This window comes from Hemicordylus capensis, chromosome 5 (genome assembly GCF_027244095.1).
Source record: "Hemicordylus capensis ecotype Gifberg chromosome 5, rHemCap1.1.pri, whole genome shotgun sequence".
In the NCBI taxonomy this organism is placed as follows: domain Eukaryota; kingdom Metazoa; phylum Chordata; class Lepidosauria; order Squamata; family Cordylidae; genus Hemicordylus; species Hemicordylus capensis.
In genome coordinates, this window is record NC_069661.1 from 78,018,693 (window position 1) to 78,045,870 (window position 27,178).

Here is a 27,178-nt window from a genome sequence, read left to right on the forward strand (position 1 = left end):
TTAAATTAAAGCAAATTTGCTTAATTAGGACGGTAGCTGGGGTGTCACACTGGTTGGAAAAACAGATGAAAGAATGAACAACTCTCACTGTGTGATTAGCTGGCTGATGTTGTGGATCATTATTTTTAAATGCAGAGCACTCATTTATATTTATTACATCTAATTTTTCCAAAGGGTTGAGGAGAGAGAGAGGTTTAAAATAATTAAGGAATTTAGGGACACATGTTGAGATCCCCAGAAGGACTCAAGTTGTTTTGAGGAATGCGCCTGCCCTTTGCTATGAAGGCAATGCTTAAAGAGCAAACATGACCCCAGGATCCCAATATTAGGAGAAGCCAATAATAGCTGACATCCTGACAAAGCACTATTGCAATGGGGGGAAAGCACCACTATTTCTGAAAAGTTCAGCTCACGCAGCTCCATTGCTAGCTCAGCAGTGGGAGCAAATTTCAAAGACATCCCTTCCCAGAAGTGCCTTGTAACACCTGGCAATATATCCCCTGAGGGTCGGGCAGCTCTCAGGGTGATATTTCTGGGTGACAAAGAGGCTTCCAGGGCAAGAAGAGATCATTGAAATTCAGCTTAGTCAGGGACCTATTTTCAAGGGACATGGCCTTTGGGAGAAGGGGAAGTCATTGAAATTATACACCCGCACACACAGAGACACACACAGACACACACACTAATCTGGAACATTGAACATTTCAGAAATACTGGTGCTACATCAGTACTTCTCCCGTTACATCAATGCTTCATTAGTCAGGATGTCAGCCAGTCTCTTTTTCCCATCTACAGTTTTGTTGTTGTTGCTTTTTTGAAATATGTGAGGATGAGAGAGACTACAGTTAGGGTTTAGTGCCTTTGAAGGGAGGAGGGCGAGATTCACTGAGCTATGCCAGCTTCAGCAGACCAGGACCACTATGACCTGCCCACTGCTACATACCTCCAGTCGCCATCACTGTGGGTGGCATCCACCGTTTCCTTCCTCTGGAACCAGGAGTCCTGGCTCCAAGGCAAGACTGAATGTTCCAAAGGAAGACTCCTTGGTGTGAAGGAAGGGGAACTGTGGATGCCATTCATTGTTCCTTTGCTACAGACATAAGAGTACCACCAGTACATTTACACACAGCAGAAGATTTTGCACATGGACACAGTATTCAAACTAATGCTGTGAGACTGCTGGCATAGCCATTAGGCATGTGCATGAACAGAAGTTCATGCACGGATTCAGCGCCACAGGAAGTAGGATTATTATTATTATTTTAGAAGAACAGGCCCTTACTTGCTCTTGGCCGCCACATGCAGCTTCTGGCTGTGCTGGCACTTGTCTCAAGAACCCACACGCAGCACCAGCATGCACATGGCATCTGCACATGTGCAGGCACCATTTGTATGGTCAGTCAGCAACACCATGCTGGCCATGAAAATGGTACCCATGCATGTGCAGACGTCATGTACACAGGACAGGGCCTTTTGGGGAGCAGCATCAAAATTTTGCACCTCCCTCCTTGGATAATTCCATTATATTCCTCTGTCGCCTTTTCATCAGCAGTTACATCCCTGCCAACATGTCACCTGAATGTTATCTGTTGTTATTTTATTTATTTATTTATTTATTTGTTTGTTTGTTTGTTTGTTTATTTATTTATTATTTCTCTGTGTAAACGACTTTGGAAACTTTTGTTGAAAAGCGGTATATAAATGTTGTTTTGAATGGGAAAATAGGGACACGTTGGCAAGTATGCAGTTAAGTGTTGTTCTTTATTTTAGAGAGCTTTGGAGCACTCAGTTTGAGCACCTGTGGTGTTAAAACATTCTGCATTTTGTGGGTTTTTGTCTCTGCTTCATTGTGATTGTATTAAGTACTTCAATCATTTATTTTATGTCTCGTTTTACTCACTTGCTATGTTGACTGCCCTGTGTGGCCCAGGACCAAAAGGCAGGATATAAATTTGTTAAAGAAATAAACAAATGCATTGCATGTGTTTGCAGGTCCCACTTGTGGTTCAAACAATGATTTTCAAATTAAAATTGGTCTAAACTTCAAGTTGCTACTCTGCACTCAGAAAAAGCCTGGTAAAACAGAACGTTCTGTCTAGTTCTGTACCATCTCCTGTTCAATCTGTACACTGTTCCAAAGTGCTAGGAACATAACATTTTCAACACAAACACCCTGGCTGTAACTGTTTAGATACTAGCATACTGAATATTACACATAGCTGTAGCTAATTTTGGTCTTGTTGAATGAGACAGATAGAATGTTCACTGCCTTAATTTTGATTCCAAATATGGCTGCCGATCATACCAGCTTACCAATTCCCCAAATATCGTTATTGTACGGAATACAATAATCCCACAGTATTGAACATATGAAGCTGCCTTTATACCTGTCAAACCTATCTTGATCAATATTGTCTATGCTAGCCAACATCCTGACTTATGCTATGCATACACAAGGACATTGCACTAGCAGAACGCTTTTGCACTCAGGGGTGGGGAACCTTGGCACTCCAGCTGTTGTTGAACTACAACTACTATCATCCCCAGCCACAATAATTGTGGCTGGGGATGATGGGAGTTGTAGTTCAACAACAGCTGGAGTGCCAAGGTTCCCCACCCCTGCGACTAGATAGTTGCACCCAATCTGGTTGCAGAAATAGGATAAGCAAGTGGATGAAGTCTAGCTTCTGTATTTTGTACCAAATGAACTTCCAATCAGCCTTTAAAGGCAGCCCCACATAAAGCATTGCAGTAATTCAAATAGTGGGCTGCACAAACCCAGAAACGTGTTTCAGTTCGAATTCAGACCGAACGGTGTTCCCTGAACTTGTTCATTCGAACTGACCAGCCGGTCTGGTCTGTTCAATAGATCCAGTTCTGCGGTTTGGTTGGCAATACTTGTAAAGGAGACTCTGGTGGGGATTTTCCTTTACAAGTAAAAAGGTCAGGGAGCAGCAGGAAAGGTTGTGTAAGGCTCTTACCTGACTCACAGCCGCTTATCTCTTGCCACCCCCACCCACAGCCAAATTGCTGGCCGGATTTTTGCTGTTTAAATACAGACCGCCTATGTGGCAGTGCCCTGTGTTTAAACAGTGATTCAGCCATCGATTTGGCTGGGGATGGGGGCGGCGAGCACCAGCAAACTGTGAACGACCAGTGGTGGCGAGCCGGGTAAGAGCCTTAAACAACCTTTATTGCTGCTTTCCTGCCACTGCCGGCTAACCATTCGATGTAGAACTGTTTTACATTGAACCAGACTTGGTCTGGTTCGATCACGGTCTGAATTGGCCCAGGTTCAGTTCGGGATCGCATTGCCAAACCAGCCCAGTTCAATACAAACCAGCTCTACATTGAATGGTTTGTGCACACCTCTAAATTCAAACAGGATGTTATGCAAACAGTGAGTGATTGACTGTGGCCCAGCCATTGTTCTCTTGGGCTGTGCAAAGAATCGGAGCAAAAATCAGATTTAATTTGACAACCCCTATCAACAGCATTTTGTATTATATCATTTTCAGCACAAAACCACCTGATATGATATTCTGTATCATATCTGGCTATACTGATGATTGGATGGGTGTTAACATGTTTTTCTCTGTTGCTGATGATGTTACAAAACTTGCTTGTCACCAAATCTGCTGATGTACCATATATGGAAGACACTGAGGAAGGGAAGAGAGCAGCGATGTAGTTGATATTGCTTCAGCACAGCTGCTCCAAGCATGTTGTGATTGGTTTATCTCCCTCCCAATCACAGTGCTCGAGGGGAGGGACATAGATTTGTATATTACAAGGTGCTGAAGCCAAACCTCCATCCTTCTTATGGGCGACTCTAGACTTCAGAGCTCTTCTGTGCCTTTGGCACAACTGCGGCTCCTCCAGAACCCCACATCTCCAATGCCCTTACTGCTTGCCTGCCTTTTTGCCAGGCACCCTGGGAAGAAAAAGTCCTCCCAGCAGCGGCTTGCCTCAAAGCACCCAAGTAAAGCGGCAAGGATGCAAGTGTTGTCCTCTCAGTATTTTTGCTCCAGTGCTCTGTTACTCTCTGTCCCCTGCTAACTTGGCAAAGAGGCACCTTTTAATGCGGTGATTCTCTTTATTTAGCAAGGGGAGAGTAACTGGCCCTATCCACCCCCAGCACAGTACCTCCAGTGACTGTTGCTGGTGTCTATCTTATCTTTCTTTTAAGATTGTGAGCCCTTTGGGGACAGGGATCCATCTCATTTATTTATTATTTCTCTGTGTAAACCACCCTGAGCCATTTTTGGAAGGGCGGTATAGAAATCGAATGAATGAATGTTAGCATCAGATATTTGCCTTCTTGAGACAATTGGATGTGCATCAACTTCAGGGTTTCCTTTGGCCAAGGAAGGTTGCAATTGAATATTACTGACCTCATCTGAATATATGCATTCAAAACAAAAATGTGAGGATGAGGAGGGAAGGTTGTTTGCTTTTCTGAAATCCTGGTGCTTCTGTCTGAAATGATATCGAGCCCTCAGCAGGAAGTTTTTCACATCTGGTTTTTAGCTTGCATCTCCTCTGGAATAGAGGTGTGCATTCACGTATCCGCCAGATTTAACCTGCAGGCTATCGGGGAGCACTTCACACACAATTCAGGCTTTTCATTGCACAGTGGAGTATAGCCCAATTTATATCCAGGGTAAAAAAAAATCTACTTTTTGTCTCGGTTTTTGGAGGGCAACTTTGAACTCACAGTAAAGCCTTGCAGAAAACCTGCGGTAAAGCTTGCTGTCTGGCAAAGCTCCAGGTGCACTTTGTAGATCTTAAGAGGTCTACAATTCCTGAAAGTTTTATCTGATTTGGAGTTATATTTCAATGATTTCCCATTATTTCCTATAGGCTGTTATATCCTATGGGACAATGCACTGAACTAGGCAGGTACAATTATGATTCGATAATCACTTGCATCAGATCTGATCCAACCTGCTATCTTGTCAATGCACAGCTCTGCTCTCTAGCTCAATGTGTGTTATATGTGGATGATCTTGGGCTGTTTCTATTAGAAATGTTTGGATCTTATCGGGTTGGATCTTATTTTCATTTAGGAGGTTAGATGACCTTCAGTCGCCATCCATCTTCTATGAACCTATGATCTGACATTTCATACATTGTATGTAGTTGATACTCAGTGATCCAGTCTAAATCATCACCGAATGAGTGGTGAAGTGAGGTTATGTACTTTTATTTTTAGTTCAGTTGCTGCTTTCATTGACATGCCACATTTAAAATAAATGCACTTTCATCTCCTTCACTTTAGCTGACAACAAGAAAACACACTTACACAATTTTCCACTCAGAATTACAGGTCTGTAATCCTTCATCCGCTCTCTAGCCATATGTCTTGCAAAGGTAATCCCCAGGATAACAAAATGTACATTTTCTGTGCATGTTCTTGCAAGCTGCTAACTCAACTTGTGTTGACTCAACTTTGTTTTGGCCTGGAAAGTTGTCAAACTACCATTCTTTACCTTAGTGGTGTAACAGATTTTCAATAAGGTAGTTACATAACCTGAAGAAAGCCATGCATGTAATTGGAGACTCAACTTGGCACCAGCTGTTCTTGCTACTGGCACTATACTGCTTTTTTTTTTTAAGCCTCTCTTCCAAGGGCAGCTTCTGGGATGCCCTTGGAAAGTATCATATCTGCACACCAGATATGACTGGTGTGCAGGCAAGAGGAGCTAATGAAGCATCAACAGTGTCTTGCCCTACAGCGGCTATTTTCTTTCTGGAAGTGTTGTATTGTGTGCAGTTAACTACACTTTACAGCAGGGGTAGCCAACCTGAGACTCTTCCGCTGGTGTTGGACTGCAACTCCCATAATCCTCAGCTGCAATAAATTGTGTAGCTGAGGGTGATGGAAGTTGTAGTCCAACAAAATCTGGACAACTTCAAATTGGCCACCTCATTACAGCTTTCCAATTTCAGCTCCATGTGGGGTGGTTGTTTTCATATGGGAGGACAAAATTACCCCAACCACTTGATGAGCCACTCCAGAGTAATAATGCCATTTAATAAAAATTTCTCCAAATAGTGGCAATCATGTGCCAATCAGCCTTCAGTCTAAAAGACTGAGCAGTACAGTCTCAAGGCTTGCTCCTACATACTCATTATTCCTTACTATTTTTTAAACATGGCTAAGTAACACACTTGTACTTTATAAGTGGATTCTTTAGTGGGGCCAGTTTTATGAATTCCCCCCAGAAGTTCCCATAAAGTGATAAGACGGTAGCCTGATACATCTTTGGGGGAAAAGCTGTACTCCATACAGCTCTCGAAGGCAGGTGTGGAAGCCCTGCCCCACAGCACATCAGTCCTTTCCTTACATTCCCCCTCCGGTGCCTCTCATGGTTATGGCATGATGGTGGGTGCTTCCATGAACCACAAGCCACAGGCTGCCAATCACGAAAGCACCCAGCATCACACTTACAGCAATCACCTCTTCAGATGACCACTGTAGCTGCGGTCCCCTGCTAACTGAGCAAAGAGGCACCATTTAAAAGGGGTTATTCTCTTTATTGAGCAGGGGGAGAGCAACAGGCCGTATTCAGCCCTAGCACAGCAGCCCTCTAGTGGCTGTTGCTAGTGTCTATCTTATGTTTCTTTTTAGATTGTGAGCCCTTTGAGGACAGGAAGCCATATTTATTTGCTTGTTTTTATTTCTCCCTGTAAACCGCTTTGGGAACTTTGTTGAAAAGTACTACATAAATATTTGTTGTAACCACAGTGAGAGGGAGGGAGGGGGAGGCTTGATGCACATGTGGTGGGACTTTTGCACCCACTTTCATCAGTTATATGTGAGTACAGCTTAGATAGATAGATTCACACATCCATATATCTAACTATCGCCATCAAACTTGGCCGGCTCAAGGACTTGCCCTTTAGCCGGACTAGGCTTGGTTAAGCTCAAGGTCAAGTCAACCGCCCCGGGCCAGCTTGGGGCCAGTTCGGGATTCTAAAAGCGATTTTTAAAAAAACACACCTCTCTGCCAGGTCCAGTGTCCTCCAGGAGATGCCATTGTGGCCGTGGGGGGGGGGAGGGTGTCCCTCTAGAAGTTCACCCTCCCCCTGCCAGGCTCCCCCCAGCCTTCTGTGGGCCTGTTAGGCCCATTTTCAGGCCATTTTGGTTGCCTCCATGGTAACAGTGGCCTCCAAAATGGCTTCTGTAACTACGGAGAGGGCCAAACCGGTCCATAAAAGACTAGCGGAGGCCAGTGGGGGAGGGGGAACTGCCAGAGGTCCACCCTCCCTCCCTCCCCCCCCCAAGCTATGGCAGCATCCCCAGATGCTGCCAGACCTGGTGGTAAGGTTTTTATTTTTAATTCCACTTTTAGAATCCTAAACTGGCTTGAATTCGAGCTGAGCTGGGTTTCTAGTTTGGGGGCACAAAACTGAACATGTCCAGTCCAGTTCAAGTCCAGTTCAGACTTGAACCAAACTGGGCAAACCAGTTTTGTGCACACCCGTGTGTGTGTGTGTGTGTGTGTGTGTGTGTGTGTGTGTGTGTGTGTACATTCATATGTACGTACACTATATGTGCAGGTTATTGTCTTGTGGTTCATTGTAGCTGATTTATTGTAGCCAGGGATGGTGGGAGCTGTAGTCCAACAATGGCTAGTGAGCTTTAGGTTAGCCACCCCTGCTCTAATTTTAATTTAGAGAATCTAATTAAATTTAATTCAATTTAGAGAATCTAATTTTAGTTTAGAGCAGGGGTCTAATCACCTTCTTCTTTGAGAGGCAAGAGGGAGAGAGAAAGAGCACACTGTCACTCAGCTGGTGTGTCCTCCCCTCACTCACAGGCCCAGGGACATTCCCCCCCACACACACACCTCAGAGTATAACCTTTCCTGCGGTTTCTGTAGCAGGACTATTTTGTTTTAACATAATGGCAAATGAATGCGAAATGTTGGACTCTTTGAGATCAAGGCCCAGGATGTTTTCCAGACTGGAACTTAAAATTGCTTTGCTACATGCAGGCTTGGTGTTGGTTCATGCGATCTGGATTTTGGCACCGTCTTGCATACAGGAACAGCAAAGTGCCGTTCGCACAGCCACAGCCTGTATTCGGATATTAGCTTGATGTTCCACGTTTAAGGCTTGCTAGGTTTGATTGATTGATTAAGTGCCATCAAGTTGGTGTTGACTCTTAGTGACCAGAAGTAAATGATTTAGTTCAATAGGCTTCCTCCCAAGTAAGAGTGTATAGGTTTGCAGCTGTATTTTTCCCTCTGTGCCTTTTAGATGTGTGTGTGTCTATTTCTCTGTGTGGTGTTTTTGTTGTTATTGTTGTTGTGAGTAATTGAAATGACTTGTCTACTTCTTAGACTAGGGAGACAGCTTGTGTGTTTGTTTTTTGCTTTGGTGCTCCCTTTCATTCACTTGTGTAGAGCAACTATACCAGCAGTACCGCCAATTGCTTTTATTTTTTATTTGCAAGAGCCCAGTGCTTTTGCACAAATTCACTGGGGGGGGGGGGGGAGAGCCATTACATCACCCACCTCCTCTTTCCCCCTCAAAGCCTCAAAAATTGGTGTAAAATCCAGTGGCTAACTCTAACCAGCTTCAAAATGTTAGGGTTTTCAATAGGATTTTAAACTACTTCCTCTGGAAAGCACCCAGGTGTGGTCTATTTCCCTTCTCATCTACCCTACAAACAATTTCTGATCTATTCATATTCTTTGCCATCCATTGGCGATTATCCATATTGACAGGACAGTGTGCAAACTACCATGTCATCATGGTTAATTAGTGCTCATTGACCATGCCTTAGTGTAGTACTCAAAGTGGTTTTCGTTTCAAACTAGGCCAGACTCATCCATGACTGCAGAAGAGAAATGGGATGTTTCATGTCAGCCAAAAAAAAAAAAGTGAGATGGCACCCTGTTGAACTTTAAATGCATTAAGGCAGCGCTTGGTCAACTTCGGGCTGAACTACGTGCAACATTGAGCCTGTTATCGAGCAGGCTTGTTTTTAGCTGCGCAAGTAGCTGGATTGGGACCCCCAGATCAGGACCACAATATGGGTTAGGCTATGCACTCCAACATGGTTCCAGTGCATATTGGCCCCTGGGCAGCTATTTAACAAGGTGTGGAGAAGCAAGCATTGATACCAATATGAGCTTTCCCCCCTTGTTAAATAGCAACCAACCAGCTTCAACCCAGTTGCTATTTATAAAATTAAAAAAAAGTCTATCAGCCCTACTAATCGGCTTAACTCACATGTAATTTGGTCCTTAGAAAAACATATGTAACTGTTGATATATGTATGAAGCTGGTTAGTTAAGACTAGACTAGACACAGACCCTCTTATGACTTTCCACTCTTCCTTTTCAGCATCCAGCACAGTCAAGCTGAATTATGATGCCTAATGGGGGTTTCTTGATTTTACAGATCCGAAATGTAGCAGCAAACCTCTGCGTGGACAGTAAGCATGGAGGCACAGGGACGGAGCTGAGGCTGGATATATGTGTGAAGGATGGCTCTGAACGGACGTGGTCACATGAGCAGGTATCTTTGTCAGTCACCTGATTCCTTTTCGTCAGGATTCTAGAGAGTGTCTTGGGGCATCCATTCCAGCTAACTTTTCTCCCTGTACAGAAATAATCTCCATCTCTGTGATAAAGCGGGGACACTCTCCTGTGTGAAGGTTTATTTTGCTGCAGAGAAGTGGGTTGGAGTGTGACAGTGCTGTGTATGGAGCAGATGTAGATGCTTCTTATGTGGCTGTCCATATTAGCAGATGTGATCAACAGTATGCAACATAATATATACTGTGGAGGAGAAATATCAGTGCTAAATACAATAAAAATCATATGAGGAAGGAATAGGCTAGTGCCTTGAACTACAGCCAAGTTGGAAGTTTGGCTACTTTATGTTCCTTTTTACTGGAAGTTTGGCTACTTTATGTTCCTTTTTACTGCACATGGAAATGAAATAGCACTTAATCCAAGGGTTTGTCCAGCCATTTGTTTACAGTGGGATTTTTAAAGCTCCTGCATTACTTAGTACAAAAGAGGCTGAGCTGCTGCTTCGACACAGAACTGCAACTTGGGGCTTTTCCAGGTATTCATTTACAGCGGGCTTTTTGAAGCTCCCACAGTACTTACTCAGCACACGCTCTCATGCAGGCTTTTCAGGCTTTTTCATCATACCCTGAATATATTTTCTTTACCCTTCTCTTTATTTACATTTCTGTTTTATTGGACATGCAGCCTGAAGAAGAGTTCCATGGAACTCAAATGCTCGCTCACTACTTTGTGACAATTTAACTGACCCTGATAAAAGGTATTACATTATTGTTTTAGGATTTCCCCCCCTCTAAGCAGCGGCATGGGATTTTTTAAAAATGTCATTCCCAAACATTATCAGCAGAGGGCAGCACTACATAAGCCGAGTCCCATGCTCCAAGATAGAAAAGTTAATGAATTTTTAACTGTAGGAGATTTTCAATCCCCAAAGCCACTAAAGATGGAGAGCTTATCTAAGATTAAATTAGACTGGCCAAGAAGGAGGAGCAAAGAGAACAATGACTTTAACATTAATATAAAATAGACTTCAAATAGATGGGGGGGGTTAAATATTATAGCCTGTTTTCCTTTTCAACAAATAAATTCAGTTTGCTTTCTAGCACTATACCGAATCAAGTTGTACCACAAGTCAAATCAGAAGAAACTGTGCTGATCAGTGTTTCTACTTGGCTTCTAGAATAATGCATATCAGCTACGAAGTTTAGATTTGGCAAAGCTGATCATTTCTAGAAAAAGTTAAAGACATGTAAATCAAAGATAGCTGCAGCCTTCCGGGACGACCCTTTCATGAGGCCAGTATCCTTCAGTATCAGGCCAGCAGGGTGGCCAAGACAGGACATATGCTCTCTACTGCCGCCCTGGTGCAGCTCTTTAGGACTGATTTGACCCGTACAAATTCTGTAAGGAGCACCTCTCTTCACACTCCTTGCAAAGCTTGCAAGACGCAGGAGGAGGCTGCTAGCAACCATCCTTCCACCCTGCATCACTTTAGAAGATTTCAAGGGTCAGTTTCGAAAAAGGGCTGGCTGGGCCCCAATAGGGGCATGGGGCCAGGCAGCATGGAGCACCTCAGGTGCCACAATACCTTGGGACATCCCTGCACAGCCATCATGAGCTTACCGTGTTTTAGGGCTGCATTTTCTTTTAAGGGGAAAGTAGTGTTTAGGGGTGGACTATTGGGGGGGGGGAGGTGATGATCTTTATCATTATCTTAATCCTTTAAAAACCCTCTTTACTATTACTGTTTCCTCCTCTCTACTGTCACTTTGGCACCATTTTATTCTCCCAATTACTGCAATTCCCATCCATAAGGGCTTACATACAGAATGGGAACTTCAGGATTTTTGATGCTAAGAATATAAGGAAATGAAATGGACCAAGCCGTGTGTGGGGATGGGTTCATAGCACAGTGGTGGCGCGTCTCCTTTGAATGCACAACAGTTTTGGAAACAAATTCATATGAAAATTGAACAAATCTTAGAAGTTAAAATTCCCTTTCTTCCAGAAATTTTTCTTTTAAGTATGAGAAACCCTTATATTCCTGCCAAATCAAACGAATTGTGTTTATATTACAGCGGCTAGGATTATATACGCATCTAACTGGTGTATTTTGGAAATCCCTTCCTTAAACAATTGGTTTTTGAAAGTGTGGGACTATGCTTCAATTTCGAAAGTCTCGCCTTATGTACTTGGTATGTTTACTGAATCATTCATGTCTATCTGGGAACCCTTTATAAATTATAATATCTGTTATGATCAAACTTTGTTCCCATTTTCTGGATTTGACTTATAGTGTTTTCGATATGTAACAAGAAGCTGATCAGATTAGATTTTACAATTTTAAGAGTCTGAATTTCTTTTGCTTTATCTTGTTCTAGATATTTTTTTCTTTACTGTTGTAATTAATTAGAAAAATGAGGTTTCTCGTTATGAAAAATGATTGGTTTATATATCGTCTTTATGGTGATTTGTCTTTTGTCTTCTTTGGTCTATTTCTTAATAAAAATTCTTATTTAAAAAAAAAAAAAGAATGCACAAGGTCCTAGGCTCTGTCCCAGGCATCTGAGGGAGGTTTGGCACATGCTCCTATTTGAAAGCCTGGACCATCACAGTCCATCACTGTAGACAATACTTATCTAGATGGCCTGATTCCATATAAAACAGCTCCATATTTTCAGTGTACTGTGGAATGTTCTCCAAACGAGAAGAAAAATAAGAATAGCTCTGTTGGATCAGATAATCTAGTCCAACATCCTGTTTCTCAGACTGACCAATCAGATGTTTCTGGGAAACCCACAACCAGGCAATGAAGGCAATCATGCTCTCCTGCTGTTGCTCCTCAACAAATGACCTTCAGTGGTATACCACCTCTGTGGGTTCTTCCAGGGAATTGGCACTAGGAAGGAGGTTGTGTAATATACTTAGCACCATCTGCTGACCATCAGTGGCAAACAATGGCTGACATGATGCACAGTTCCAACATTTATTTATTTATTTATTTATTTATTTATTTATTTACACTTATATCCTGCTCTTCCTTCAAGGATCCCAGAGTGGAGTACATGGTTATGTTTACCCTACCTCACAACAACCCTATGAGGTAGGTTAGGGTGAAAGATACATGACTGGCCCAGAGTCACCCAGTGAGCTTCATGGCTGGATAGGGATTTGAATTCAGGTCTTCCTGGGCCTAGTTCAACACTCTAACCACTACGCCATACTGATTCTCATGACACTTAAGAATATACGTAATGTGACCTCCTTCTTCCTAATGTGGATTTCCCATTTTATTTTTTATAATAATTTGTGCTGATGTTGGAATGTATCAGCATGTGAAAGAGCCCAACATCTTAGATTCCATATAACAATTCTGACTAAGAGCCATTGATAGGCCTGTCCTCCATGTCTAATCATTTTTAAAGGCAGTAGGGTCTGTATCACGCTAGGCACTAGAAGTCTTTTTTCATGCCAGAAGTTGATTACCTTGAGACCTCTTCACACATTACATTTTTATGGGTTCACACTCACCCATAACATTTTAGATGCCCTTCTAAAATCATAATGCATATTAGAAACGTGCACATGTTTCCAGCAGAGTGTATGGTATACTTTGGGAATCAACCCTAGTTAGACTGATGAAGTTAGGCCAAATACTTTCTCTCAGGGAATACCTGCAAGAAAATATAAAGGAAAATCTTCCTATATTAAAGTACTGCCAGGGGTGTTTTATACTGTTCTACAGTGGTTCCGTTCCTCCCTCTCGGGTAGATTCCAGATAGTGTCACTGGGAGACTGCTGCTCTGCAAGGCGAGAGCGAATGTATGGAGTTCCACAAGGCTCCATGCCCTTTAACTTTAACTGCCAGGGGCGTAGCTAGAGTAGAGTAGGCCTGTGTTCATCCCTCTCCCTGGTGGCCCCTTGGAGTGAGGGAAATAATGAAGAAAATAGGAGGGGTGGAGCTGGGAGGGGACCTTAGATGCTGATAGGTTCTTTGAACCCATCTGTTAAAAATAAATAAATAAATAAATAAATAAATAAATAAATAAATAAATAATCTGCTCAAATTATAGCTACCCCCTGAATACAACCTACCAGATTGTATTTCCATGGGTTGGAGGGGTCCATGTGATAGCCAGCTGAGAAACAATGCACGGTGCTGTGTTTTAGGTCCTCAGTCCAAGATGAGTTAGGAAATTATTGTGGATCTTCTCCCAAAACAGCCATTCATGTGTGTATTTGAAGGACTGGCGACACCCATGTGAGCCTGCCCACTTGTTATGATAATCCCCTGAGGTTCTTCTTCTCCGGGTCTCCCTGCCTTCAGAAGTTAAGCAGGAGGTGAGCAGAGAGAAGGCCTTTTCAGTTATGGTGCAGATCCTAGGGAACAATCTCCCAAGTGAAGCTCCCTCAGTGCCTTATTTGTTTGTTTATCATATTTATATATCACCTGATATATACATCTCTAGGCAGTGTACACAATCCAAGTTACAACATAAAAACAAAAACAAACCATTAAAACACTTTTACAGAATTAAAAAACAATCCACAGAGTAAAACCATTAAAACTATTTCACAGAATAAAACAATTAAACAGTTTGAAATCACTTTTAATTAAAAACCAGAGAAAACAGGTGTGTCTTGGGTCTTTTTAAAAGCAATCAGATATGGGGAAGCTCTTATTTTGACAGGGGGTGCATTCCAAAGCCCTGGGGCAGCCACAGAGAAGGCCCGGCCCCGAGTCACAACCAGACGCGATGGTGGCAACCATAACCAGACCTCCCCAGATTATCTTAATAGGTGGCAGGGTTCATGACAAAGAAGGTGACCTGAACCTAAGTACCCTGAACCTAAGCCATTCAGGGCTTTATAGATAATGACCAGCATTTTGTATTTCGCTCAGAAACATATTGACAGCCAGTGGAATTCCTTCAGAATCAGTGTTATATGGTCCCTTCAGGTTGTTCTAGAGAACAACCTATCTGCTGCATCCTATACCAGATGTAGTTTCTGGACTAGGTGCAAAGGCAGCCCCACAGAGAGTGCATTACAGTAGTCAAGCTTGGAGGTTACCAGCATGTGTACAGTCATTCCTTGCCAACCATGGTTTTACCAACCACGATTTTGGGTCTATGCGAATAGGAAAGTGTGACAGTTTTTGTCAACTGCAACCCAAGTATCTGCGGTTGACTAGGTTTTTTAGTAATTTGGGGGGTTCTGTGATTTGGAGGGGAGGTTCAGAGGTTTGATCTGTTCATTCATCTTGGTGACCTTTGCGGATGCTTGCCAGGTTAAAATCCTTTGAGTGATTGGGGGGGGGCGTTTCCCACAGCATTTCCAGAGGTTCGATCTGCTCATTCTACTTGGTGACTCTTGGTGATATTACATGTTGGGTGTTTTTAAAGCTTTTTTAAAAATTATTTTTTCCTTTATTTTTAGATCTTTTTGTGGCTGTGGTTCCCCTAACCCCTCGTTTCCAATGGATTTTAATTCCTCGCCAACTATGAATTTGCCAACGGCAAGGTTTTGCCAGAACAGAACCCTAGCAGTTGGCAAGGGATGACTGTATTACTGTTTTTAAGTCATTTATCTCCAGAAATGGGCTGATATATCAGCTGATATATCAGCTGATAAAAAAGCTGATTAAAAAAGTGCCAAAGCTGATAAAAAAGTGCTCCTGGACACTGCCTCAACATGAGAAATCAAAGTGGGTTTGGGATCCAGGAGCACTCCCAAGCTATGCACCTGATGTTTCAGGGGGAGTTTAACCCCATCACAGATCTAAAGCATCTCTTGGGTCTTGTCTCCCTGCAATCAGTACCTCCATCTTATTTGGATTCAACTTCAGTTTGTTTATCCCTCATCCAGCCCATTATCACCTCCAGGCAGGCATTTAGGGAAGTTATGCCATCTCCTGATGAAGTTGATAGGAAAAAATAGATTTGGGTGTCATCAGCATATTGATAACATCCTGCACCAAATCTCCTGGTGATTTTTCCCAGTGGTTTCATGTACATGTTAAAGAGCCTTGTGGAACGGCATACAGTAACCCCATAGCCCACTCAAAATTCACTTTGAAATGAGTCTAGATAATCAGTTTCCTCCAAGACTGTCTGGAGCTGAGAGACCACAACCCTCTCAATCACCTTGCCTAATCATCGGAGATTGGAGACGGACTTGTAGTTGCCTAACTCTGAGGGGTACAATGTAGGTTTTTTCAATTATGGTATAATGATAGCCTCTTTAAGACACGGAGGCAGCCTACCCTCCCTCAGAGAAGCATTTATGATGTTAACCAGACCTTCTCCGAGAACCTGATTGTTAGATAAGCAAAGTTGGGCAAGGTTCAAGAGACACATAGTCCGAAACAGCTTGTCCACATCCTCAGGAGTCACAAACTGAAAGTGATCCAGTCTGACCACATAAGAGGAGTTGCTGGATACCTCCATAACAGACTCTACCCTAATTGTAGAATCAGGTTCAGCCCAAATATGAGATATGTTGTCTGCTTCCTCCCAAAAGAGATAATTGAAAGCATCACAGTGGGTAACCGATTATTCCAAATTTAGATTCAAGGGGGAGGGGCTCATTTTAGCCCTCTCACAACCCTAGTTAACTCTGCCGGGCATGAACTTGCGGATGCAATTTTGTAATTGCAGAAAATAATTGCTTCTTTGCCCCACATACTGCCAGAGCATAGATCTTCAGATGTGCTATCTGTTGTAACCTGTCAGATTCTAGTTGAGTCTTTCTCCATTTGCACTCTAGTTGTCTATCTCACTGCTTCAGCTCCTGTAATTCTTCTGAATACCACGGGGCTAATTTTAAAGCAGGGTATCAACTAATTTGATGTCTTTCTAATGGCAGACAGAGATGTTTTTTGTTCACCCAGGCTTTTACAGCTTTGTTTTATCTGGTTTTAACTCTGCTGAAAAGTTTTAATTGCTCTTCTGTTTTAATTGTCTTGCTGGTTTAATTCAATCCAATTGGTGTTTTTAATTATTTATTGGTTTTATCATTTTATTGGGTTCTCTGTACTAGTGTGTGCTGAAGGGTGGGGTACACATGATTAAAATAAGTGGCAGAAGCTGGCCAGTAGAACCAGCTCTGCAACTACATGCAGAAAACCTGTTATTTTCCAATCAGAACACATGATCATAGCTAGGTCAAGTTGTGCCCCTCCCAAGGCAATGTTCTGTTTGGGTCTTTGTTGCACCCTGTGTAGTCATGCCCCAGTGCATTCTGGGTACTCATGCCTTGTGGCATCTGCCAAAAGCCCTATGAAGAGATCATCACCGCTGTAGTAACTAACTACTGTAGTCCTCACTTTACTCCAGCCCTGTCAGTATAGCTTATCCTTAGGCGATCTACTATCCCCACAGCAAAGCTGCCAGCTACATGTCGCTTTGCTTGAGCATCAGTGCTGAAGAGATCATGCAAACACTGAGTGGGAACTGGAAAAGTCTTGCTGCTGTCTTTGGCCTCATCTGCCTCTGTTCTCCCTGCTGTTGACATGATAAACAACCTCAGCAGGTTCTGTGTGAGCTGACTTCTTAGATGTCAGTAAAAAATGTGAAAATAGCTGCAGCACTTACCAAGCAAGGATTGGTTAAAGATAAATTTAAGCCTGGCTTTCATAATATGATGGAGTGTCAGAAAATGACATATTATTCAGGCATATGCTGTATATACAGAGCACTAGTGTGCCATAAAGGAAATGGGGATGATTCTTCCCTTTACCATTTTAATTTCACCACATCAGATAGACAGATGGACATTCCGTTCAGCTAACACAGGCTGTATTAATATTTGTTAATAACACTATTAATAGCAATGGAAGCACTAGCTTAAAAAGGTTGAGGAGGAATTACAATTTCTGATCGTCAACATACTGCAAGCTGAGTCGTGCTAGGAAATGCAGAAAATCCTTGTCAACAGAAGCACTACCTTGAGCCAGTCCAGCAAATGAATAACACATGTGCATTGTACTATTTTGAAAATTATCTAGAAAATTCCATGGATTTGTAATTGTAACAGAATCATGTGGTCACAGCTAATAGTCTCTTTACAATGTTTACTTCTGAATGCTGGAAGGGATGGAACGCAACAAAAATAAAGCTCCGTCACTATTTTTATTTTATTTTTAAAGGTTATTGTTCCTCCCATATTAAATTATCCATGACAGGGTTTTTAGACAGATCCGCGTCAGGCCTCTGTCATCCATTTTTAATTGTAAGTTCTGTGACACATTGTAGTGAAGCATCTGACAAAGAGAGTTGCTGTTCCTTCCCCATAAACCTCTGCAATTGCTCAAACTACCACATGAAGGGCTCTAACAAGCTGTAATGGAGTCAGTAGCTATAGAAGTGGGGATACTAAGGGAGTTTTATAGCTCTGGTTCAGAGAGGGAAGTGACAAAAGAGAGAAATTAAACTGACAATTCATAGCCTTGAGAGATCCCAGTACAATTTAGAGGAGAAGCCTGAATGGAGCTCAACAACGTGCCGTACCTTCTGAAGAAAGGGAACTGTAGTTACACATGGAGACAGGCCTCTCTGAGGGAAACCAAAGGCAGCAGGGGAGGGGGCAGCAATTACTAGACTACTTAAGGTGGGCTAATTAGCACTTAACACACGAGTCCTTTTTCCTCACCCTTTCTCCCACTCAGTCAGGGATGGCTAAATTAGAAAATGGGTCCTTTCTCTTTACATTTTCCCAAAGAGTTTTTAAAGAGTGAAGTGGAAATAATTAATGTTATGGTTTTGGAGCTTAGATTAATCCTGAACAAAGGTGAACCCACATGTATTTTGTGGTTGTTGCTGCTGCTGCTGCTGCTGCTGCTAAACTGTTTTTCATCATCAACAACAGCAACACATTCCCAAAGTGGTTTACATAAACTTGAAAACCAAACCGCCCTAAAATAATAAGAATAAGAATACAGCACCTGCAGCTTATTATTATAGCCTAATAATAGGAAATAATGGCTGACATTCAGAGTAATATGCACTCTGAAAAAACATGCCATGCATGCAGTGGGGAAGGAGTGGTTTTTGCCAGTCTTTGCTTTCCTCTGCAGCCTACTGTGCTTCCTAGAAGGATGCCCTGAGGATTTGCAGGACCCTGAGGGACATACTCAATTGCCCGTCCCCTCATTGTGTACATGAAAGTTTTTTTCTGAATCTTCATAATAATAGATCGTCTGTAGGTCATCAAGCAGTAATGAGTCTGAGTACACATTACAAGTATCACACTGGAAAAAGCCACTGCCTAGAAGCTTTTCACAGGGGGCTTTTGAAGCCCTTTAACTCGCATCTCCTCCAGAATGGAGCGGGTGCGATCACATATCAGCTAGATTTACCCCGAAGTCCCTGCGAGTTATCGGGGAGCAGTTCACACACATTCAGGTTTTTCACTGTGCTTTAGAGTGTAGAAATCCACTATTTGTGTTGGGGGGTTTTTTGGACAACTTCAGGTCCGCAGTAAAGCCTCCCTGTAAACTCACAGTTAAACCTGCTGTGCTTAAAAGCACCTCGTGGTTTACCCTTCTTTGCAGAGGTAACATTTGGAACTGGCTGGTTCAATGTTCCAGCACTTGCTGCAGGGATCTTCTGTGCCGTTGTCAGCTGCCTCCTTAAAGTGACAGGTTTGATACTGAAGCTCTCTATGGCAGGCACCAGAAATGAAATTCATGGCACAACATGTTACAGCCACAGCAGTGGGAAGACATCATGCAAGTGTTCTCAGTGACTTCTAGGTAATGTGTGCTCTGAGCTATACTAGAGGCTGGTTAGTATCGATTGATGTATATGTATCTATGGATTGGCCTTGTGTGATCTCACGGTGCTTATAAGAAAATGCACCTTTCTAACAAACATTGGCTAATCTGGCTGTGTGAATGAAAGAATGGTTAAAGCACATTAAGATGGTATGGCGTTACAACTATAGCATGCATTCTAAACCATGCAAACGTTTCACTCTGTTCACATGGATTTAGCTTATTGTTCATGGGCAGTGTGTTCTATTTTGCCTAGATAGCTCTTTCCAGAGAACATTTCTAGAATGAAGAACTAAAAAATATGGCTCGTTTTAAACACCACAAATGAGGAGTGTGAACTGTTGCTGCCCATTAAATAAATTATAAATCTGAATTCCTAGCCATCTTCACTGGGTTGCACTCTAAAAGGTCAATGAAGGGCACAAATGGACTGTTCTTCCAGCTTGGAAACAGCCAGCATGAATGCAGTAAGATCGTTCAGACATAATTCCAAACCATGTGAGGCTTACAACCATGGCTTGTGTGCTTTTGCCTCTCCCACCCTTATATGTGGGTGGTATGGAGAAGAATTCAGATATGAAGTACAGCCTCCAAGGTCCGGGATGCCTCCCAAGGTCCAGGGCAGCTCTGGGCAGGCCTCCTGCCACCATCCCACAGCCTCCCCGCCGCTGCCTCACCTAAGCACCAAAACTTACCTTAATTTTAGCCGCCAATGTGCACAGCCGGGGGGCAGGGGAGTGGGGGGAGTGAGTCGAGCAGGCCTCCCCCACCCTGTGGTGTCAGCATCGATGGGTGGAGCAGCCGCTGGGCCTGTCCATCTGGCCCAGAGGCCCTTGAAAACTATGACACACTGCAGCACGCCTGCACAGAGGAGCGCCTCACAGTTTTCAAGGGCCGCTGGGCCAGACGGGCAGGCACTCCACCCGCCATGGGGTGGGGGAGGCCTGCCTGGCTCACTCCCCACCCCCTGGCCGTGCATATTGGCAATTACAATTAAGGTAAATTTTGGTGGTTTGGCACAGTGAGGTGGGCGCAGGGGAGCGGCAGGAGCCCCCCCACAATTCAGGGGGGGCTCACAGTGAGGGGGCCCTTGTGGCGGGAGGCCTAACGGGGGGGTTGTCTGGGTGCCAAAATTACCTAGGTACAGACACACCAGTATGTAGTGTTATAGCTCAGGCGAGATCTACCCCCTCATTGTGTTTGAGAGTGCTTTGTTCCCAGGTCCTTCACTGCCTTCAGTCATGACACCCATTATTTTGACAGCCTTCTGACTAGTTCCGTAGGACTGCAGCATTTCCAATTTCCCTTTCAGTGGAATAAGCATTTTCTTAGTGATTGTTATGCAACTGCTTTTGCATTCAGGTTTTCTCTCCTTGCAATTATTTTGATTCTTTGCCAAAGGCTAACCATTGTTGCTGAGGGGCGTTCTAGGCTGTTATTAATTATTATTGCACTGAAACCAAACAGCTTTGGTATACTGTAATTATGGGTTGGACTCTATTCAAATGTCAGGAAAAAAGTAAAGCCACCTGGAATAGTTTCTTATTGTCCTGTGTCAGTCCTGTCGTTCAAAGGTCAAGTATCACTGCTTTGCTTGAATATTTTTCTTAGCTCTTCACCTTTGGTTGGAGAGAAGACATCCGTCCAGGAGAGCCTCTTCACACCAGGAAATTCTGCTTCGACGCTGTTTCACACAGTAGCCCTGTCACACTTTATGACTGTCATGGTATGAAGGGCAACCAGCACTGGAGCTATAGAAAGGTTGGTGCTGCTTTGGGTCATGTTAGAGACTATTGAGCTGAATGTTGAGTAACTAACAGGGCCTGCTGGGCTTGTTCTATCAGAAGTCTTCATCTTATACACCATCCTGGCTCAATTCAAAAAACCTGAAAGGTGACTCTTCCCTTCGTTTCATTAAATGTATAGTAGCTGTTTATTGACTTCATTTAAGGCTGCCGTTATTTAGGTCAACGTTACATGAATATGAATTTCATCCAACACAAAGTGAGGCACTCACACTCTGAAAGATGTTCTGCCATTCTGGCACTGGAAGATATGTGAGTCATTTTAACAAAGGCAGCACTGGAAATATTGTTATTCCATATGACAAGCTCAGGGAAAGCTTCTAACAAATTAAGTAGTGTAATCTTTCCATCTTTTAGGGATTGCAATTGGCAGATAGACAAAATGTCGCAAAGATCAGCCCTGTAGATCTCATGAAACAGAATGGTTACAACTCAAGAATTATAAGCCAGTATATGCCAAGTATATTTCAAAACTTGTTATATCGCACTAAAGTCCGATGGAAACGGTGCCTGATCTCTACTCATTCATATTTAAGAGGTCCCCGAATAGTGCTCTGTAGTGACATAACGAGGCCATTCACACAAAGCTGTGTTTTACCTGAGTTTGGGAGCTATATGTTCTCCCAATTTTCAGTTGTGTGGAAGCAAGGAAAAGCTTCCCAGGTTTTCCTCCTACCTTGCTTCCACACAACCAAAAACTGAGAGCACACACAGCCCCCAAACATGGGTAGAACACAGTTTTTGATTGTGTGAATGGCCTCGGATTGCAATAGAAATGGATATTAAGCAAGTGGTCTTGATTAACCCTCACCTTGTATGCCTCAGTGCAGCTATAGTAGGTGGCTGTCCTGTATTTTTTTGGTATAAATTTTGTATAAATGTTGGTGTTCCATTCTCACCGCCATATAATATGATTGTTGTATGATAACCATTGTATGGTTTTCTTCAGATACACCACCTTAAGAGTGCTAAAAGTATGATGTAGTCCTGCCACAGACACAGCCTACACGTGTTCTCTGCTTCTTGGTGTGAGGATGCAGGTTCAGGTGTGCAGGCAGCCTAGTGGGCTACTGAAGGGAATGGGAAGTCTGTAACACTTTCTGTATTCTCACCTAGTCCTCCCTCATATGTATATACAAAGTATATGTGGCTTCTGGCACATAGAGATGGAGATAGGGGCGTGTGAAATAGTATGTGCTGGTTATCTAGGTTTATTTCGTTGCTCTGAAGGGTAGAGTGGGAAAACAGGGCTCTGTTGGGTCTCCATCATCCATGCACAGGGTGCCACACCTGCACAAATAGAGACCATGATTTGGCCTTAATTTCACCAGGGTCTTTTAGTCTGATATTATTCACAGTAACATTCATAGAGCTACCAATAGCAGCCCAAGACATTTTGGTGCCTGTGGCAGGGTAACAAACACAACTCTGTTCCTTCCTCGGTTCTCCACCCCTTACCAAGCTGCTCTGCAGGGGCTTGATAATTGCCTTGTAGAGGCAACTGCACCAGTGTGTTGGGAGGAAGAGGTAGGAGAAGTAAAGCAAAAGAGAGGGGAATTGAGTACTGCCTGTAGAACTGGGCTAAATGGTTTGCTCTATGAAGGAGGAAGAGGAAATGCAGGCAGAAGAAGAGGAGAGTGCTTCCCATAGAGTTGGACTAGAAAGTCTCATCTGTGGTGTCACTAATAGTATCAGAGTGAATGGGAAGGATGGGTGCTCTCCATTTAATCACATACATCCCAATTCACCGCTCAACTCAGCTCGCTTCAGGTGGCTGCATGGAAAGCTGGCCCTGGTACCTGCACTACATATTTCAACTTATTTTGTAGCCATTCCTGCTTTATAGAGAAGGTGTGTGAGGTGAGGCAAATGGTCTTGGGCAGAATGTTCAGCACTTTGTCAAACTACAGCTCCCAGAATTCTTTGAGGTGGTTAAAGTGGCTTTTTAAAAAAAGAACCCCACTAGTATAAAATTATATAATATGCTAGTAGTATATATAATTTGGAAATATAAATGCTCTGGGTGAACTGAGGTCAGGGTTCAAGTGAATACATAGAGAACTGTAAAATCAGTGAAGAAATTGTATATGCCTAAAGGAGAAGGGAACTAACAGGTGTTTATATTATCTTAAACTGGGGAAGGAAAGTCTAGAGGTTTTTTGCTCTAAAAGTGTGCATTTCCTAAAGCCTTGCATCATGGGGTATATAATATGAGAGGTCTTTCTTGCCATTCATACAGTGTGTTTCATCAGCCAATTTGTTTACTACTTCCAGAGGAGTCAGAAAAGCATCAAATAGATTTTATAGTGAATTGAATCCTCGCCCAAGTTGAGGTGCCATCTGTAAGGCAGTTAGAAGAGATGTGCTGGATCCTCAAATTATTCAAGCTGGCACAGTTCCTTTGAAGTCAGCAGAGAAAGCTCCATTTATGCCAGATAAGGATCTCACTTTGTACTGCTCCAACTGCTGTCTCTTGCTCAAAAACCAAAGGCAATTTATTTCCTTGCTTATCCAGGCTGCTGGAAAGAAGCTTGATGAATTGAAACACTTCACTGGTGCCTAATGTACCAGGTGTTTTTGTGTCTGACAAAATGCAATCTGGTGTCATCCTCAGATCCTGGCCTGTCCCCTTTTTAATTTGGAACTCAGTGGATGATTAGTGAGAGAACAGCACTATTCACAACTATGAAGCATATGCCAGTGGCCACAGACAGAATACTCTTCTCTCTGCTGATTTATTTTTACTACTTTTGGAGCTGTGAGAGTACATGAAGTTCCTCATTCCAAGGCAAAATCTATATTTCTGAGAGAAATTTTTCAGAACTAGTCATTGTAAAGGAAGTGCTGACACAGTTGGAGCTATGTAACACTAATCTGATTGCAATCAATCTTCCCAGATTATATAGTTAGGCAAACGCCTATGGCTGGCTATAAACTGCTAAGGCAAGGAGCCACAACTGTTGTAAAAACAATGCCACATTGATTCTTTGTTCTTTGGTCTGAGCAATGTCTCAGCTTTCTGTTCACATCAGATACATCAGCTCATTATTAAAAGTTTTCCATAGCATTTGTGGCCATTAATGTGTTGATAGGTAATATAATAATATGATGTGTTTATATCAGGGGCCTGGGCACCATTTGATTGGGGGGGGTGTCTCTGGGGACCAGGGGCTGCCATGGTGCCTCCTTGCTCCTCCCCCAAAGCAGCCCTTTGCTCCCCTCTTGCACCCAGTTGGCAAATGAAGCGCTCATCAGCCGAGAGCCCAAAGTGTGGCCCCTCACCCACTGCCAGCCAGCAAGAACTCTGTTCACTCTCTTGAGTGTTCTTTCTCTTCCTCACTCCCTCAGTCTGAACACAGTGCTCACATCTGGGAGAGATGGGTGGGCCCGTCTGTCCAGGGGCGTAGCAAGGTTGGAGTGGGCCCAGAGACAAGATTTTAAAATGCACCCCCACCCCGAAGCCCAGCTCATAAAGTAAAGAAATCTTAAATGAGGCTGAATAGTGGTAACAAAGAGCATAGTAAAATTATATATATATATATATATATATATATATATATATATATATATATATATATAAAACACCTATGTGCCACAATAGAACATCATCCTAAATTGTTTTTTTTAAGGTTTTGTAAATTGTGGGTGAAGCAAGCCATTTAATGGTATTAAAGAAAGACATGCTGTTCTGGTAGCTCCAGGTCTTAACACCCACATCAATTTTGGAGGAAGAATACAACTGAAGGAAGCCTGGGCGGGTGCGTGGCTGGGGGAGTCAGTCATGTGACTTGCCTCTGGGGGGCCCCCAAGGCAGTGGGCCCCCAGGCAACCGTCTCCCCTTGCCCTATTATAGTTGCGCACCTGCGTCTGTCCCTTCCAGTCAGCAAACGCTTCATTCACAGGCTGGGTGTTTTCTTTCTCTCCCTCACTTAGAGCTAAGGAGAGAAAGAACACCCAGACAGTGAACCAAGTGCCAGCCAGCTGGGAAGGACTGAAGGGCTGCACATCCCCTGCTGCCCAGTACTGGCCACATCCCCTGCACTGGCGACGTGCATCTGACACCAGTGCAAGAGACTTAGCTAGAGGAAGGGGGCAGCCAGCGGCAGTCTGTCCCTGGACCGACATCAAACCGGCTATACATCTGCTTTATATAGCATTTTCTGAGTGTCCATAGAACTCTTGCAAATCCTTATAAGAAAAATCTTTAATGATCCTCAAGTTAGATCCCTTTAACCAATGGAGAGACTGAGGCTGAGTAGTGTGGTTTGCCACCAAAGACCAACTAGGAGCTTTCCCAGACAGCAGGCTTTACCATGGGTTTTCTGCGAGGTTTTACTATGAGTTCGGAGTTGCCCAAAAAAACCCAACTCAAAAATTGGATTTTTTTTTTACTCCAGATATAAATACTCTATCTATACTCTAACGTGGGATGAAAAACCCGAATTTTGTATGAAGTTCTCCCTGATAGTTCTCAGGGACTTGGGGTTAAATTTGGCTGATATGTGATTGTACATATCCATTCCCGGGTTGAGATGCAAACTAAAAGCTGGGTGTGGAAAAGTCCAGGGAAGTCTGTCAGGGATGAGAGATGAGGTGGGGATTTTCTGCTTAACCACCACTCGCACATACATATCCCTGAAGTGTGCAGGTACTGTAGTTCCAGTTGCCAAAGCAAAAAGTGCTGCAAGATGCCATTCCACAGATGTAGGTTCAGAAGTGGAGAGCTTTTCATATCTAAGTTAAGATGCAGGGAGCCAGTTTGGAGTAGGGGTGTGGAAGAATGTTTTCAAAGCAGTATTTCATTGGGTTTTGTTGTTTCATCATTCATTTGCAAAAATTGTGTTTATTTCCGAACATAGGAACATAGGAAGCTGCCATATATTGAGTCAGACCATTGGTCTATCTAGTTCAGTATTGTCTTCACAGACTGGCAGCGGCTTCTCCAAGGTTGCAGGCAGGAGTCTCTCTCAGCCCTATCTTGGAGAAGCCAGGGAGGGAACTTGAAACCTTCTGCTCTTCCCAGAGCGGCTTTATCCCCTGAGGGGAATATCTTGCGGTGCTCAAACTTCTAGTCTCCCTTTCATATGCAACCAGAGCAGACCCTGCTTAGCTAAGGGGACAAGTCATGCTTGCTACCACAAGACCAGCTCTCCTCTCCTAAGAAGCCCCTGCCCTCTCTCCCTCCCGTTTTAATTTTTTCATAGTGGGAAGTAGAGGATTACCTTGGAGCAGTGCAGACCAGTGGACCTTTTGTCTTTTTTAGAAGTGTATTTAATGTGCAAAAGGAGTATCAGGCTTCTCCTGGTGGCCACCATGTTTTCCCCCAGAAGTCCCTAGCCACTGCAACAGTCATGTTTCCCCCGCTACAATACTGAGGAATACAACACCCAATGCACTGGCGGGGAGATGGAGCAGAGCAGGCACCAGGAGGCTGTTTGAAAAATAAATAAGAAGTTTAAAAGCCAGATGTGCGGCCATTCTACAAGGTGTGCCGGAGGGTGACTTCATTATGAAAACAAATGGGCCTGAAAGAGCCAAATGGCCCATATGCCATTTGGTTCATTTGGGTTCCTTAGGCTTTAATTTTGTGATGACTGCAAATTGGACTAAATGGGCCTGAATTGTTTTAATTGTTTTAATTTTTCATTTGTTCCTAAATGAATACACACGCTAGTCTGGCATGACACATCTTGTTCACCGCTTTGCCATTGTCATGTTTCCACATTACTTATATATGTGAGGTAAGTGTGAATATTTATTAGACTGCTTCTCATGATCTGGTGATTGTAGTTATGCCGCCAAATGTTGGGCGCCGGAGGATGGAGGAGGTGCCCACATTCCAGATGCCCAGTCATCTGTGCCTTGAAAACGGCCAGGATATGATGGTGTGAGAGGGTTCAGTTGGGGTTTGAACCCTCGCACGACATTGGCAGATTCAAATCAGATTATGAGAACTAGTCCATTGAATCCTTTTTTTAATTCAACCCTTCCTTCAAGGGTAGCTCTTAGCATGGAACTGGTTCCATGCAATTGGAAACTATTCTTTT

General features: G+C 43.2%; 1 protein-coding gene across 8 annotated transcripts in view; it reads left to right on the forward strand.

Annotated features, from left to right (window-relative positions):
- GALNTL6 (polypeptide N-acetylgalactosaminyltransferase like 6) overlaps positions 1–27,178 on the forward strand; it is an 818,464-nt gene that overhangs the window by 769,627 nt on the left and 21,659 nt on the right. For all 8 annotated transcript variants that reach the window (XR_008308564.1, XR_008308563.1, XR_008308565.1 and 5 more), the window contains 2 exons: positions 9,418–9,534; positions 20,938–21,087. Coding sequence is in view for 5 of the 8 variants with exons in the window: in XM_053255921.1 (XP_053111896.1) it covers positions 9,418–9,534; positions 20,938–21,087 (267 nt within the window). In the remaining 3 variants the exon portion in view is untranslated. The remainder of the gene's footprint in view (positions 1–9,417; positions 9,535–20,937; positions 21,088–27,178) is intronic.